The 12,076-nt window shown below is 37.2% G+C and overlaps 2 protein-coding genes across 3 annotated transcripts in view; both read right to left on the bottom strand.

Moving 5' to 3' along the window:
* The window catches only part of LOC149741148 (SCO-spondin-like), a 47,383-nt gene extending 41,191 nt beyond the window's left edge, over window positions 1-6,192 (bottom strand). For both annotated transcript variants that reach the window (XM_089874372.1, XM_089874380.1), the window contains exons 1-11: window positions 6,016-6,192; window positions 5,481-5,622; window positions 4,381-4,540; window positions 3,748-3,969; window positions 3,267-3,384; window positions 2,917-3,074; window positions 2,391-2,564; window positions 1,785-1,975; window positions 1,464-1,620; window positions 839-942; window positions 315-553 (exon numbers count right to left, since the gene is read on the bottom strand). In XM_089874372.1, the coding sequence (XP_089730498.1) occupies window positions 315-553; window positions 839-942; window positions 1,464-1,620; window positions 1,785-1,975; window positions 2,391-2,564; window positions 2,917-3,074; window positions 3,267-3,384; window positions 3,748-3,969; window positions 4,381-4,540; window positions 5,481-5,622; window positions 6,016-6,062 (1,712 nt within the window). In that variant the 5' untranslated portion in view covers window positions 6,063-6,192. The remainder of the gene's footprint in view (window positions 1-314; window positions 554-838; window positions 943-1,463; window positions 1,621-1,784; window positions 1,976-2,390; window positions 2,565-2,916; window positions 3,075-3,266; window positions 3,385-3,747; window positions 3,970-4,380; window positions 4,541-5,480; window positions 5,623-6,015) is intronic.
* Window positions 6,091-12,069, bottom strand: LOC149741147 (testis-specific serine/threonine-protein kinase 3-like). The gene is made up of 7 exons (XM_089874605.1): window positions 11,808-12,069; window positions 11,335-11,499; window positions 10,470-10,633; window positions 10,050-10,210; window positions 9,496-9,674; window positions 9,090-9,193; window positions 6,091-8,607 (listed from the first exon to the last, which is right to left on the bottom strand). The coding sequence occupies exons 1-7, from the start codon at window positions 11,886-11,888 to the stop codon at window positions 8,238-8,240; spliced, it is 1,224 nt and encodes a 407-aa protein (XP_089730731.1). The 5' UTR covers window positions 11,889-12,069; the 3' UTR covers window positions 6,091-8,237.
* Window positions 12,070-12,076: the final 7 nt, after the last annotated feature.

Below are 12,076 nucleotides of genomic sequence, written 5' to 3'. Positions count from 1 at the left end.
GATATCCTGATCGTGTTTTAAACAATTAACGACGGTCTATGGGAGCCGTGAAGATATAGATTTATAAATGTTTGATTGTTTATTGTTAACTGCTAAATGGGACGAGAAAACAGAGTTAAAATGTGTCCCATCTTCCCCCACCCTACTGTATACATTGATGGTATAAGTTGAAACTTTAGACGTTACATGTTTAGTTTACAATTTAGTGAACCCATCAGTGACCCATGACCGGGTTGGCGAAATTACTGTTATAAGTATCTTGTCTGTATACGCACAAACTCTGGTCGGCCTAATTTCCAATCGATGTAACTTACTTTGATTGGTCGAAAGTTGTCACGTGTCCTGCACTAACCACGTGACACGTAGCGCTGCAGTGATTGGTCGAGCAGTTCCATCTCCCCCTCGCCCCACAAACACAGTCATTACATCGTTCCTTTATCGTCGATCCCTGACCGTAAGTTTGCCCTCTGTGACGACACGGGCACTGCTGTGACGTCACACACGTCTGATTCGTGACGTCATCGCTAACAGATAGGACCTTCCCTTCGGGGCACTGTGGGACACGAAATTTAATATATAGTAGGTTGGGGTAGAATGGTACTTGTTTTCATTCTCTTTTATCGTCCCATTTGGTAGTAAAAAGAATATTTACAGAGTTATATAACCGTATCCTCCCGACCGTTAAAGACAGTTGTTATTGTTTAAAAAAACGATCAGTAAATATAGGATATTATGTGCTAACGGTATCCACCTTACCAAACCGTACTATATATATATATATTGAAAAAAAACTGATTAAAATCGATGCAAACAGAACAAACATGTGATGATAATTTACCTTGCAACCCGGTAGACAGTTGTCTGTACAATATGATGACGTATTCTCTTCCACGTCATCGCATGTGGATGGACACTTGGAAACGCATGAACTAAATTCCATCCCTGTGTAAAAGATAAGACAGAACTTATATAATTGTTCGATTTGGTAGTAAACAAAGAATTTTACAGAGTAACTATGGCTCCAGGACCAGCGGGGATTAATAAATATGCGTAGAAAGCTGATTAATTAAGTTAAAGTATAGGGTGCTGGGGTAAGAGTTGACATGTTTTCATAATACAGTAGGGTGGGGGAAGATAGGACACCTTTTAACTTTAATTTTCCGTCCCATTTGGCAGTAAACAAAGAACATTCAAAGAAAAATGAAACTGTGTCTTCATGACTCTTATAGACCGTTGTTAATTGTTTAAAACACGATCAGGATATCTGGATATTATGTGCTAAAAGTGTACCATCTTCCCCCACCCTACTATATAAACTACATCGCTTTTATTTCCAAGAATACAGCAAGGAAGAAGATCAGGTCAATTAGTACAGTGAAAAGAAGGAAATACACAACGAAACGACAGTCTTTATATACATGCCACACTCGTATACAATAAGTATATATATATATTGTTCCTACCTTCGGGGCATCCCCACGAGCAGCCGTTTCTTTCCATCCAATCTTGAGTGTTGATACCAATAGATATACATCGCATATGGTAGGCCAACATGACGTCACATAATGTTTCATTTGATGACGTCACGTTGACGTCACGACAATTCTGACTAACGCAGCTCTAAATATACAGATAAAATTTAACACTAAACAATAACTGACGCCGTAAAACAGTTACGTCAACGAATATGACGTGACGAAGCACTTTCATCACAAAAAATGACGTCACAGAAGTAAACGTTATAAAATTTGCCCTCATGAGTACTGATGTCACAAAACACTTACGTCATAAAAATGTTTTGGTTCTAGAATTTCCCTGCATTGATCAAAAGCAGGTTCCGATATTATGACGTCACAAAGCGAACGCGAGATTTGCACACTTGATACGTCACAATCGTCGAACACTTGAACCGATTGATCGTTGCATTGGAAGGAGGGAGGACCGTTATGTAAGCCATTGTTTGGTGTAATGATATCTATGTTAAGAATATAAAAGCGGGATAGGAATTTTTAACATGTTTCGCGTGTTTCTAACGTATTAACGTGTTTCTAACGTATTGCAAGTTGGGGTAAAATGGGATACCGTTAGCACATGACATTCTATACATTCTAATTGTGTTTCAAACAATTACCAACGTTCTTTTAGAGTCGTGAAAATGCCTTTATATAATCCTATAAATGTTCTTTGTTTACTACCAGATTGAAGAAGAAAAGAGAATGGAAACATGTCCCATCTTACCCCAACCTACTATATAATTTAACGACAAGATAGGTTTTTTAAACTTCCACGCTATCCATCTTACTTCAAAGTACTATGTTACAATTGCATCAGTTATCATTAGAATATTAAGTATTTGGGCAAAATACAGGAAATGTTTTAGATTTTTTCACCTTGTACCCTCCAGTTTTCGACCTCCCCATGCACCCCACACAATCCTCTAGTCTCCATTACATCCAAGGTTTCTCCTATTGTGACGACAACAATGGATGCATTGTTCCACGTCACAGTCAGTCCAATAGGAGTTTCAATGGAAACGAAAAAATCCAAGAATTTGATGATGACACCTGGAAATAATGAAATGCTATTGAATGTAATAGATTTGAATGTAATTTCTTTTTTTCCCATATGGTGGCCGGAAAACGACAGTCGTTATAACACGGGTGTTCTGTTTCATTCACCTCGTGCCTGCTTACGAGTTACCATGTATACAACTGTAGGGATATTATTTTGGGGGCATATATTTAGAGATAGCTGACAAATTTGACAACCCATATGAAGTGGCCACTGAGTTAAAGCAATATCGGTCAGGTGTCCAAAGACACGCACGCCCACAGTGGTAGCAGAAAACTTTGTACAAGATGCCGGCGTGCTAATTACTTTTCTGCCGCAAAAAAAATTAATCTTATTTTTTTTTACCTTTTTTCACGAATGGCGACCGGTTGGAGACCACACGATCGTTGAAATAAATTTCGTTTTCAACAAACGTTATTGTGACGTCATTTTCCAACACGACCAACAATTTCTTTCCACAATTTGTTCCATTTTCGCATTTTACAGTTTGTACGTCTACCCACCTAAAACAAAGGATGTTAAATTTAGAAATCTGTAATCTAAATACCTGAACGTTGCAGTTATTATAGAATTTGTCAATACACCGTGTAAGACTGTAAAACTATAGATTAGCAACAAAAAATATGAAATACATACACATAAGCCAAAAAGAGAAAGGAAATTAAAATGAAATTATTTATAAACCAATATTTTACCATGTTCCATCCGTTGAAGTTAGCAACCTATGCGCGCAGTCGTTGACCACGTGACCTCTACCGCCATCGAATGTGACGTAATAATCTGACCACGTGACGCACGCAGGTGTACGGGTGTCTGTGTGTCAATAATAATCAATTTACAAAATTGACTTAAAAAAATTTTAAATTAATAAATAAAAACAAATAACTTAAAGTCTGTTGTTAAAATAATCAATTTAAAGAAAAATAAAGAAACTGTTTGTGAAAAAATAAGGTTAAAAATAATTTAATACATTTTTTAAAGGTTTATTATCCAAAAATGTGTTGTTAATATTTAATGCACAAACAGGTATTTTGATTTTTGTATTTTAGAATATTTACTTTTAAAAATAGGATATAAATATATGATTACCACGTATGCTACTGGTAGAAAAACACGCGGTCTGTTCAAGTTATTCCACACGAAAAATACTGTTTAAGGCACTTATAAAACACTTACCGAAGGCGGGAAAGGGTTTTCCATGGTTACCCTTTCGTGACGTCACATCACTACACACGTGACACACATGATCGCCATGGAAACGCCAAGATTTTCCACCAAGTAAAGAACAACATGTCTCTTTGGTGAAAAACCTCCCTGATAATGACGTCGTGGTGACGTCATCAGCCGCAATAGCCGGACATGCTTCGTCAAAGTGGCAAACTACGGTGTCATCTGTTTCTGTTAAGAAGAAAGTTTTAAATACTGTATAAAAAATGCCTAATTGTAGAAAACGACAATAAAAAAGATTTGGATTAAACGCCCGCCATCAAGACTCTCAAAAGAGCAATGTAAAATGTTCAAAATACGATTACAATATATGGGATTTAGGTGCAAACGGCTTCCAATCTTTCCCCGCAGTACTATAGTAGGGGGGGGGGGACATCTTTAGCACATAATATCCAAATGTTCTGATCGTGTTTTAAACAATTAACAACGGTCTATGGGAGTCGTGAGGATATGGTTTTATAATTCTTTAAATGTTCTTTGTTTACTACCAAATGGGACGGGAAAATAAAATGAAAATGTGATCCATCTTCCCCACCCTACTATACGTTAAAACAAAAGTTAACTGCACAATAAATCACTCACTCAGTTCACAATCATCGCCACGAAACCCAGCGCAGCATTCTTGTACAATCCTTGTAACATTACGACGTTGTGTTCGTTCGGGAAGATATACGTAACACATTGCGTCATCGCCTTGACTGTTAAAGTATGACGTCACACCAGTGGTTCCACTGTGACGTGACTGTAGGAAATATTTGTTTTGTTTATGGGATTGGTTTGGGTAAGATGGGTAGTGTTTTAATTCTATTTTATCATCACTTTTAGTAGTGAACCAAGGATATTTACAGAAATTTATAACTTATTTTCGCCACTCTAAGGGAGCGACTTACTTGTTTAAAACCCGTTTAGAAAATATATGTTATAGTTTCTAACGGTTTCGTATATTACCGCTCAGTATATACATCTTGAAAAGGTTGCTACCGTTTATCCTTTTCTATAAGGCCGTTTACTGTACATTATGTTGAAAAATCCGATTGAACAGAGCAGTTTGTTTCAACAGCAACAATTATAACATAGCAAAAATAAATCAGTTATAACTTATAGCTATAATACAACAACTCATGATATAAATACGTATAAGCCTAACATATATATATATATATATATATATATATATATAATTAAACGCTCCAAATAAATATAACAACAAGCTCAAAGAAACAACAAAACCAAAAGTTCGTCTCGGATGTATCAAATCTAAATCATTAAGCACTTATTATTGCTGCATGCAACTTTTTTCTGATCTCGCTGTAACTTTTATGTCTCGCAAAATGGAGGCGCCTCCAAGACAAACTATTAGCAATCAACGTTTTTCGCACATTTTGCGCCAAGAGAGCAAAACGTATGTGAGTAACACATGTTACACACGCGGCACCCAAAACATTTATAAGCGCAATATAACGTAAATGAATGCAACTTGTTTATCGTCGTGCGACGGGCACAATCACCAGTGTAACACGGATATTTAAACGGATATAAATCATAACCTTTAATTCAGAAGAACCCAGAAAATGTTTATCATATTTACAAAATTTAAACTAAATTTTCTTATTTTTAAAAACTTAACAAATCTAAGTTTGTTTTAGTTTTAAAATTTAAACCACAAAATAACTAAAACTTACCTTCATTCTGACGTCATCATATTTCCAACCTCGTTGAACAAACTTGTACAATTCTAAACAATCAACGCTTCGCTCCTCCCTCTGTGACGTCACAATCTCTTCGATTGTTGTTCGATTCACGGCGCACCATCTTGCCCATGCACTGTGACGTAACAATAAAGTGAAAATAAAAATGACAATGCTAAATATTAAGATGTATTGAGATATAGTAGGGTGGGGTAAGATGGTCCATGTTTTCATTCTCTTTTATCTTCCATGTGGAAGTAAATAATATTTAAATAATTTGATAAGCGTGACTTCACACGTTTTTAATTGTTAAAAACACGAACAGGAAATACGGGATATTATTTGCTAACGATATCCCATCTTACCCCACAAAATCATAGCGAGGACCATATATATAACAAACAGGTTACAGAAGATCAAATATGCAACAAACATGTTACAGCTCCACGGATATAATATTTTATTAATACCAAAATATACGAATGCATTGTATTTAAATATAAACGCAATAATATATAGTAAAACATACCATTTAATGTCGACGAATAGAACCAGCAGAAACAAAAATCGTAGCATCACTTCGCACTCGTTATAGAAATCTGTAGTATCAGTTATTACGCATGCACTACACAACAACAGTAGATAAATCTAATTGACTTTTGACGAATTGGTCGCTCTTATATATCGGTCGTTGCTTGTCAAAATTCCCGATCTGTCAAATGCATGTTGCCATCCCGAAAAATCGTTCTCGGATTAGCAAACACGCAATAAGGTCATGACAATGCGCTGTGTGACGTAACAATTGTGGATCATATTAGCCAATAACTGCAGCTGCGAACGACGGCCGTGTTACGAAACAAGCATGATTGTGACGTAACAATATATATTATGCTGTTTAAATAAAAACAATCACTTCAAAGTAAGTAACACATTGAATATTAAAATCAAAACGAAAATATTACTTTTATTTTATTTTCGGTTGTCGGCTGTAGAAAAAGGTGAACATATAAATTATGAAACTCTCTTATATAATATAACTTGTAATTAATATAAACATAATGTTTTGCATTTTTTTAATTTTGTTTGGGTGGCATGTTATAGTACTGTGGGGTAAGATGGGAAACCGTTAGCACCAAAATCCCATATTTCCTAATCGTGTTTTTAACAAATGACAAGGCTGTTTTAAAATAGTGAGGATACAGTTATATATAACCCTGTGAATATCCTTTGTTTAAAAAAATAATGTCCCATTTTACCCCACTCCACCACATACACTTTATATTCGCAGATAATGTATTGTTTGTTGGATAACATTATGTTGCAGTTATATAAACAAAATCAAAAGTTCACAATCGAGTTCATTTTGAGTCCAGTCCTCGGGTTTGGTGTGAAAGACCACGGGACGTCACAATGACCTCTCTGTGACGTATTATATGTTTGTTTCACACAGCGTGTGGTAATCTTACATAACTTTAGTAATATTTATCTAAAATTAAACTGAAATAGTATTTGTGTTATATAAAGAATTGTAACTAACGCTAGCTGGGCGAAAATGGATGGCGTTACGGTAGTTATATATAGTAGGGTGGAGAAATATGGGACACCCTTTCATTCTGATATTTGGATATTATGCGCTAAAGGTGTCCCGTATTCCCCCACCCCACTTTACTTTATATACCCCAGTAATTATATTTCGTTACAATTGTGGTTTCGTTATAAACGCGTAAAGGTGGCTGTACGGTATCTGGCTTGCGAAGTCGTATGCAAACCCATTACCGAGTTCCGCATGCGGCAGCGAAATCTGGACAAAACAGACAAAACGGACGAATTCCGGATACCGTGTACAGCCACCTCAAGGCAATAAACTTTAAATAAATCACAGGTGCTGTAGGCTCCAACATATACAGAAGAAGTCACATACACGAAAAGAGAATTCCGGACAGCCAAAAGTACAAGTTATTTTTGTAAGTATACGCCATATAATTAGTTATGAAACAACTATAAAGTCGGTTACAGAAATGCCTGGACAGAGACACATATAAGAAAATTATTGACTTGAAAATGACATGGACCGTAGCAAAATATTGGGTATAATTCAGTTATAACCAAAGTGGGCTAATCAGGAAATGCCGAAACAGTGACGCAAAATAATCACTGCCTTTTTTAATATACTGTAGCGTTTAATATATAGTAGGGTGGGGGAAGATGGGACACCTTTAGCACATATTATCCAAATATCATATAATCGTATTTTAATTAATTAACAACGGTATATGGGATTCGTGAGGATACGGTTTTATAATTCTTTGAATGTTCTTTGTTTACTACTTAATGGGACGAGAAAGAGTTAGGAGGTGTCCCAACTTCCCCACCCTATTGTATTCCTAAATATAATAAATGGTTTGAATATTTATAAATAGTTGTGCTCGAATAACTGAAGTGGACTATACAGAAAATCGCCTGGACAGTAACACAAAATAAATTACTGATTATAATTTGAAAATTAATTACACTGCAGCGTTGTATATATTCTTAAATATGAAAATGGTATTATTTAATTATAAGTTAAGTAGTTCAAAAGAAAATGCCGAAACAGTGACACAAAATTTCAATAGTTATTAATGGTAAACGTCGAATTTCTTAGGTGGGAACAGCAGTGGGACAAAGGGAAGAAATTACTGATTTAAAAGTTAAAAGCACTGTGGGAGGAAATGTATTTTAGATATATGAAAAAAAATATGTTGAATTCAGTTATTTTCTATGACTTGGTCGCACACGTTTATGCGTGCATGGGGAGCGCTGGTAAGGATCGCATGTGGAACTTCCGCAGCAATCAGTAGCATCATGTGAACGGCGGTGTCTAGTTTCAACTGCAGGGGCGCTATCACATGTACTTGTCACTTCACAGCTAGTATGGCCAGTGTCGCAAAAACCGTGGCGTGGCCTCGTGCCACTGCTTTCTTGGTGGCGTGACTGGCGCCTCGAATCGTGGCTGCATCCGCCTTTATCTTCTTGCCCAGCAGCAGCAGCGGCGGCAGGACTTGTAGGCGGCCTACCACCGGTGAAATAATGGTAAATTTGTTGAGCGACGCTGGTTGTCGCATTCAGAGCAGTGCTGGGTCTGAAATAAAGTTATGCTTACCAGTTGACTTTACAACTTACTGACTACCTGATTAAAATCTGCACTTTCTATCTTAACTGTATAAAATAAACCGCGTATCTGAATAACACAGAATATTGCACACGCTGTGATTGACGTTCTTAAACAAGGTCCGAGAAATTAGGTCTTGAAGTGCAAGGAAGCATTTACGCACACATTGGGGGCAGCCCGGGATGAAGCTTGAACTCCCCAACCTCTGTTTCAGAGGTAGGTACAAACCCTTTACCGAACGAAAGGGGTAAAATACAGGCAAAAGTAACCTGGACAACAGGACACACACACACGCAAACATGGTAGCAGCCAGCCTCGAGTTTAGAAATGCATAACCAACGATATCAGGCATAAGAGGCAAACATCAGGTTTAAAAATGAGATTACACCTTTAAAGGATATAGTTGCCATCAGGCATAATACGATTACAACTTGTCCACACAATTTTCCCACCTCGTTCTTAATTCTTGATATCCATAAAAGAAAGGATGTTCCAGAACTTTCGCCATTGTTGCTCTCTGCGTCACATCCGGTTGTATCAGCTGACGAATCAAAGTCTGCCAAGTTAAGAAAAGTTAGTAGGGTGGGGTAAGATGGTCAATATTTTACTTGTACTTCTACTTGGTAGTAAACAAAGATTATTTACAGATTACATGCCTGAATTATCACGAATAAAGCATAGAAATGAATGAATGAATTTAACTTATTTATCCTCGCATGGCGAGGCAACAACAGTTGTTATTACACGGGTGTTCTGTTTCATACACCTCGTGCCCGCTTACGAGTTACCACGTATCTAACTTTGTGTGAAAACAGTATTCCCTTTGGCCATCATTCTTAAGCTAAAACTCGTTTTTACCTTGAGTTCCCCTGACAGAACGTCATTAACACGGGGTGGAAACCGAAGATGATTCTTCAGTTGGATTTTCAGCATCTTCTTAACATTCGAATCATCAAACGGCATGTGGCCACAAGACATGATGTATAAGATGACACCTAAACTCCACATATCGTGCATCCGAGGGTCGTATGGTTTGCCTGTGTTTAAAAAGGGAAAATTTGGTGAATTGCATGAATGTGTAAATTGCTTTATTCTCGCGTTGCCGAAAAACGACAGTGGTTGTATACAGTAGTGTGGGGTAAGATGGAACACCTTTGGCGCATAATATCCAAATATCCTGATTGTGTTTTAAAAAATTAACAACGGCAATTGCTCCAACCCAGTGGTCACTAATGGGTTGTCCAAATTATCAGCCATACATAAAAAAAATTAAAAACTTCAAAAAAAATAATCACCACAAAGTAACATACATGGTAACTCGTAAGCTAGCACGAGGTGTTAAACCCGTGTTATAACGACTGTCGTTTTCCGGCCACGCGAGGATAAGGTAAGTTACATTCATTCATTCATACCTTGTATTATCTCAGGAGCTGCATAAGCAGCCGATCCACAAAAGGTACTGCTTAACACCATGCGCCCTCTAGCGTCTGTGTTCATCGGTTTAGAAAATCCGAAATCGGTGAGCAAAAGTTTGAAGTTTTTGTCAAGCAGAAGGTTTTCACACTTCAAATCTCTGGAAATAGTAAATGGAAAAAAACGCTACGTTTTAAAGTTTGTGACTATACGTAAACTCGTAAGCGGACACGAGGTGTATAAAAACAAAACACCCAGGTTCTAATGACTGTCATTGCCCCGCCATGCGAAGATAAACAAGTAACATATGTGGTAACTCGTTAGCGGGCACATGGTTTATGAATCAGAACACCCGCGTTATAACGACTGTCATTGCCCCGCCATGCAAGGATAAAGCAAGTTACATACATCCAGCTTACCGGTGACAAATATTCTTCTCATGGCAATAGTAAATAGCTTGGCAGAGCTCCCAGAAATACCGCTTGATGTCGTACTCGGGCAACGCTCCCCGTTTTTGAACAAACCGAAGCATATCCCCATTTCTCGCAGCTTCCATGACAATGTACACGTATCCATCACTTGCCTAAGCAATATAAAAGTTACATTTCTGTAATAAAATTCGCGAATAATAGTTACAATACAAATAGCTTCATTTGTCTCTTCGATTACAGTAGCGAAGATATAGAAATATTTAAAGCGAAAAGATAGGATATAACGACAAAACAACAGTTGTTAAATTGAACCCTGATCTAGTGCTCATATAGTTGAACGATTCTTGTGAAAAGAAATACAGTAAGAATCTGGTGCTACAAAAACGTGACAAACAAAAAGTCCAAATCCATTGTATAATCAGAATTTCTGTTCTCATACATTCCCGAATGGCAGACGAAACGGCAAAAATATACTACGTTTCAATACCAGATGGGCCGCTAAAAGATGGTTTACTTTTTGCATGGTAGCAAGAAAATAAAGAGTCACAAAGTCACATACATGGTAGCTTGTAAGCGGGCACGAGGTGTATGAAACAGAACACCCGTGTTATAACGACTGTAGATGCCCCGCCATGCATGGATAAATAAGTTACATACGTGGTAACTGGTAAGCGTGCACGAGGTGCATGAAACAGAACACCCGTGTTATAACGACTGTAGTTGCCCCGCCATGCATGGATAAATAAGTTACATACGTGGTAACTGGTAAGCGTGCACGAGGTGTATGAAACAAAACAAAAATATTCAAAAAGGCCCCAAACTATGAAGTACATTTACAAACGTCTCTACTTGCCTCTAGTATCTCATACACTCGAACGATATTCTCATGACGTAACAATGGCAGAGTTTGAAGCTCTCTTGGAAGAAATTTCTCAACGAAATCTTTTGGGGCAAGTTTGGTGTTAATGCATTTGATCGCAACTTCTCTCCCCAAGCGATTGGAGTAGGCAGACTTCACCTGTTTGTGTAAAAAGGTTAGGAATTGAATAAACGGATGTAACTTACTTTATCCTCACGTGGCCGGAAAACGACAGTCGTTATAACACAGGTGTTCATACACCTTATGCCAGCTTACAAGTTACCATGTATGTTAGTGACTGATTATTTTTTGTGGGACTTGCTCACTTTTATAAATTATACACACAAAAAAACTTGATAAATTATATGCACATTTTAAGTAACAAAACACATTTTTACCCCCAATTTTTTTTTAAATTGTGTACTGCAATAAAAATGTTGGTTTAAATTTAAAATTAACGGACCTACCTTGGAATATGCGCCTTCGCCCAACGTGTTTTGTATCTTATAGCCCCTGTCTTTCAACAGGCGCTCCCATGGCTCTCCCATTATAATCTGGCAGCAACTTCGGATTTGAAATTTGACGGGTCGCCCAAACTGTCGTTAAGTGCGCGGACTTTTGATTTGACATAAAACAGCAATAAACACGTGGAGAGTTCAGCATTAAAAACATAACTTCATATCTCTCCAGGCAATTTCACTTATTAGAAAAGTTATTAAGTATAAATGGAAAACAT

The sequence above is a fragment of the Ciona robusta genome, chromosome 1 (assembly GCF_009617815.1).
Source record: "Ciona robusta chromosome 1, ASM961781v2".
Classification (NCBI taxonomy): domain Eukaryota; kingdom Metazoa; phylum Chordata; class Ascidiacea; order Phlebobranchia; family Cionidae; genus Ciona; species Ciona robusta.
This window is presented reverse-complemented; position numbering and strand designations above follow the sequence as displayed.